The sequence below is a fragment of the Otolemur garnettii genome, unplaced genomic scaffold (assembly GCF_000181295.1).
Source record: "Otolemur garnettii isolate 467f Iridium unplaced genomic scaffold, OtoGar3 scaffold00249, whole genome shotgun sequence".
Taxonomy (NCBI): domain Eukaryota; kingdom Metazoa; phylum Chordata; class Mammalia; order Primates; family Galagidae; genus Otolemur; species Otolemur garnettii.
The window spans coordinates 529,677-533,200 of NW_003852644.1; the positions used below are offsets into that span (position 1 = coordinate 529,677).

The 3,524-nt window shown below is 56.6% G+C and overlaps 1 protein-coding gene across 3 annotated transcripts in view; it reads left to right on the forward strand.

Moving 5' to 3' along the window:
* Positions 1-2,374, forward strand: part of ABCD1 (ATP binding cassette subfamily D member 1) — a 20,587-nt gene extending 18,213 nt beyond the window's left edge. Inside the window, exons 8-11 of one of the 3 annotated variants that reach the window (XM_012813203.2) lie at positions 651-735; positions 977-1,102; positions 1,211-1,431; positions 1,801-2,374. In XM_012813203.2, coding sequence (XP_012668657.1) covers positions 651-735; positions 977-1,102; positions 1,211-1,431; positions 1,801-1,901 — 533 coding nt within the window. In that variant the 3' untranslated portion in view covers positions 1,902-2,374. Of the gene's footprint in view, positions 1-650; positions 736-976; positions 1,103-1,210 lie in introns of all 3 variants that reach the window. The other 2 variants (XM_012813204.2, XM_003802536.3) reach the window with 2 other exon arrangements.
* The last annotated feature ends 1,150 nt before the right edge of the window (positions 2,375-3,524 follow it).

Consider the following 3,524-nt stretch of genomic DNA (forward strand, 5'->3'; position numbering starts at 1 on the left):
CCACAACACCCAGCTATTTTTCCCTCTGGTTCAGACTGGTCTTGCACTCCTGAGCTCAGGCAATCCACCTGGCTAAGCCTCCCGGAGTGCTAGGATTACAAGCATGAGCCACCTCACCCAGCCTTTAGACCCTGACTCTTTTTTTTTTTTTTGAAACAGACTCTCAAGCTGTCACCCTAGGTAGAGTGCCATGGCATCACAGCTCACAGCATCCTCAAACTCTTAGGCTTAAGCGAGTCTCTTGCCTCAGCCTACCAAGTAGCTGGGACTACAGGTGCCCATCATAATGCTCAGCTATTTTTTTTGTTGTTGTTGTTGTTGTTGTAGTTGTTCTTGTTTGGCAGGCCCAGGCTGGATTCGAACCCGCCAGCTCCAGTGTTTGTGGCTGGCTCCCTAGCCGCTGAGCTACAGGCACCAAGCCAGAACCCTGACTCTTAAAAAAAAAAAAAAGTATCATAGACAAGGACACAGAGTCTAAGGACGTGGCCAGACAGGCTCCTGTGGAGTCAGATGTGTGCCATCAAGCCTTCTGACTTATTTCCCCAGCTACTCTGAGGCACAGGCCATCCCTCCCCCCACCCCCCAGGATTGTCCCCCCTACAGCCTCAGCCCTATAGTTGAATTGAGAAGAGCCCTTGTCTTCTGCCCAGGTTGGGAAGCCATGTGTGATTGGAAGGACGTCCTCTCAGGGGGTGAGAAGCAGAGAATTGGCATGGCCCGCATGTTCTACCACAGGTGAGCCCTCTAGAGCCAACAGGTACTGGTTCAGTGTGGGAGTGGAGGAGCCTGCTTAAGCAGGTGGGCTCCCTGGGCTGGGGTCCCCTGGAGGAGGAAAACAGCTACACTAAGGAGGCCTGGGCACAGCACAGCAGGGCCACGGGCCACAAGGAGCAGCCCAGGAACCCTGCAGGGCTGGCCTAAGGTGTCAGGCAATGGAGGATCCACAGACGCTCTTGCTTGGTCTGCAACTCCCAAGGCCCAAATATGCCCTGTTGGATGAGTGTACCAGCGCCGTGAGCATCGACGTGGAAGGCAAGATCTTCCAGGCAGCCAAGGATGCTGGCATTGCCCTCCTCTCCATCACCCACCGGCCCTCACTGTGGTAGGCACCCTCCCTTCCAGCCTGGAGGTGGGAGAGCCTGCCATCCCAGGGAGGGACGGCACCTGCTCAGCACCTCTGCCTGCCTCCATCCCCTCCTCTTCCGGCCAGGAAGTACCACACACACTTGCTGCAGTTCGATGGGCAGGGCGGCTGGAAGTTTGAGAAGCTGGACTCAGCCGCACGCCTGAGCCTGACAGAGGAGAAGCAGCGGCTAGAGCAGCAGCTGGCAGGGATCCCCAAGATACAGCAGCGCCTCCAGGAGCTCCGGCAGATCCTAGGCGAGGCTGTGGCCCCGGGGCAGCCTCCGGTGCTGAGGCCCCAAGGCCCAGGTAGTGGCCTTCAGGGTGCTTCCTCCTGACAGAGGGCCCTGCAGTCAGCCCTCAGCCCTTGGCCCTCCCAGTCTCCCAGAACACATGAAGGAAAGAGCAGCGCCTGTCTTGCCAGTCCCTGCATGCCCTGCCCTCACCTTGGGGCTGAACCACGATAACTATGCCCTTTCAAGGCAGCGAGTCCTTTACTTTTCTCTGGGGAAGGAGCTTGGGGCTAAGAGTGGCCTCACACTGACCCCATGCCAGTGCAGCTGAGTGCTAGGGAGTAAGCAAGGACCCCCGGGGCCACCGCTCACCACCACCAGCTAGAGTCTATGCTGAGCCACCTCCCAACTAAGACTTACATCCCCACTTTTCCCTCCTCTTCAGTCCCTCCAAGACTATATGGCCTATCCCCTCAGGATGGCCAGCTTAGGCTCCTGTCCCAGGGGATGCCCTTCCTAGAAGCAACCAGATGGTACACCCAGTGAGACGGAACCCCTTGTCTGTATCCTCTTCTCCTGCCAGTAGTCCCAAAACACCCTCACAAAGAAGGACACGGCATCCCCCACTGAAGGCTCTAACAGCCCCAGCCCTCTCCCTGTCTGCAGCCTAATTTATTGGATTCCTGTTGTAGCCATCTCGATTGCCAATGTGAGTTCCTGCCAGCAGGGGAGGCACCCCGGCTTCTGAGTCCCAGAGCTTTGGCTTCCACCAACGCCAAACCCAACCCCTGGGCAGCCAGTCACCCCACCAGCCTACACTGCCAGCCACCACTGGGAGGCACGGGCCTCTGCTTGCCAGCCGGGAGCAAGAGGGATGTTCCCAGCTCAGTGCCAAAGAGGGGTCAGCCGGGCAACTGTCTCTGCAGAGCCAGCCCCGACTGGGAGGGAGACCCCACTGCCACCGTGTGCCTTTCCCGGGCCCTCAGCCCCCTCAGTAAAACCTTGCGTGGAAAATGCAACTCTGCCTCAGTGTCTGGAGCAGGAAGTGGGTTGCCTATGGGGAAAAGGGTAAATTTGGGAAAGGAATGGGCCTGCCTGCTAAGCCCCTTAGGGGGACAGATCACTTCAGCCACCCGCTACCCTATCCAAAGACATGTCGTCAGAAGCTAAGTGTGCTTGGGTTTCACATGGCGATGAGGAAGCAAAACTTGTGACCACTGCACAGAAATGCTGTGCTCAAATAGGACTATGAGTCCAGGGCTAGGGGAGGGTATGCCACCTGGTCCCTGCATGAGCAGCTTTGAGAAAGGAACAGGGGAAAGCCAGCCAAATAGGGGTGTGGGGGATCACTGCTTCTGTGCCTTCTAGGAAAAGGGACCTGCTCGTGCAAGGGCTCAGGAGTGAATCAGGAGCAAGATGCTGAATGCAGGGGTAGGGAGGGGCCAGGCTGGCAGGCCATGCAGGCCACACCAAGGAGAGCCTGTGCTTACCCTGGAGGTCACAAGAGCCTTCAGCAATGTAGAAACCGCATTAAATTCTGCCCAGAGCAGGTTGTATGGATGCATGTGTGGGGGTGTGCTAGGGATGAGCCTCAGTGCAGCAGGCCCGGCTACTCCACACAATGGAGTAGCACTTAACACAGGCCAGGGTGTGCAGGGATCAGATGCTTTATGGTCAGGAAGAGACTACTAACAGAAGGCCATATAGTGAGTGTTCCCATTTCTAGGAAATGTCCATAACAGACAAATCCATAGAGACAGGAAGCAGATTAGTGGGTGCCAGAGCCTGGGGAAGGGGGTGGGGAGGGACTGTTTGATGAAGACAGGGTTTCCCTTTGGTGTAGAGAGAATGTTCTGGAACTAGATAGAAGTGGTAGGTGTACAGCATTGTACGTGGGCTAAATGCCACTGACTTGTGGATGTCACAGGAATTACTTATATGTCATGAATTTCACCTCAAAATACAGGTAGGTGGCTCGGCACCTGTGGCTCAAGTGGCTAAGGCGCCAGCCACATACACCTAAGGTGGCGGGTTCTAATCCCCAGCCCGGACCCGCCAAACAACAATGACGGCTGCAACCAAAAAATAGCCAGGTGTTGTGGCGGGCGCCTGTGGTCCCAGCTACTTGGGAGGCGGAGGCAGGAGACTTGCTTGAGCCCAGGAGTTGGA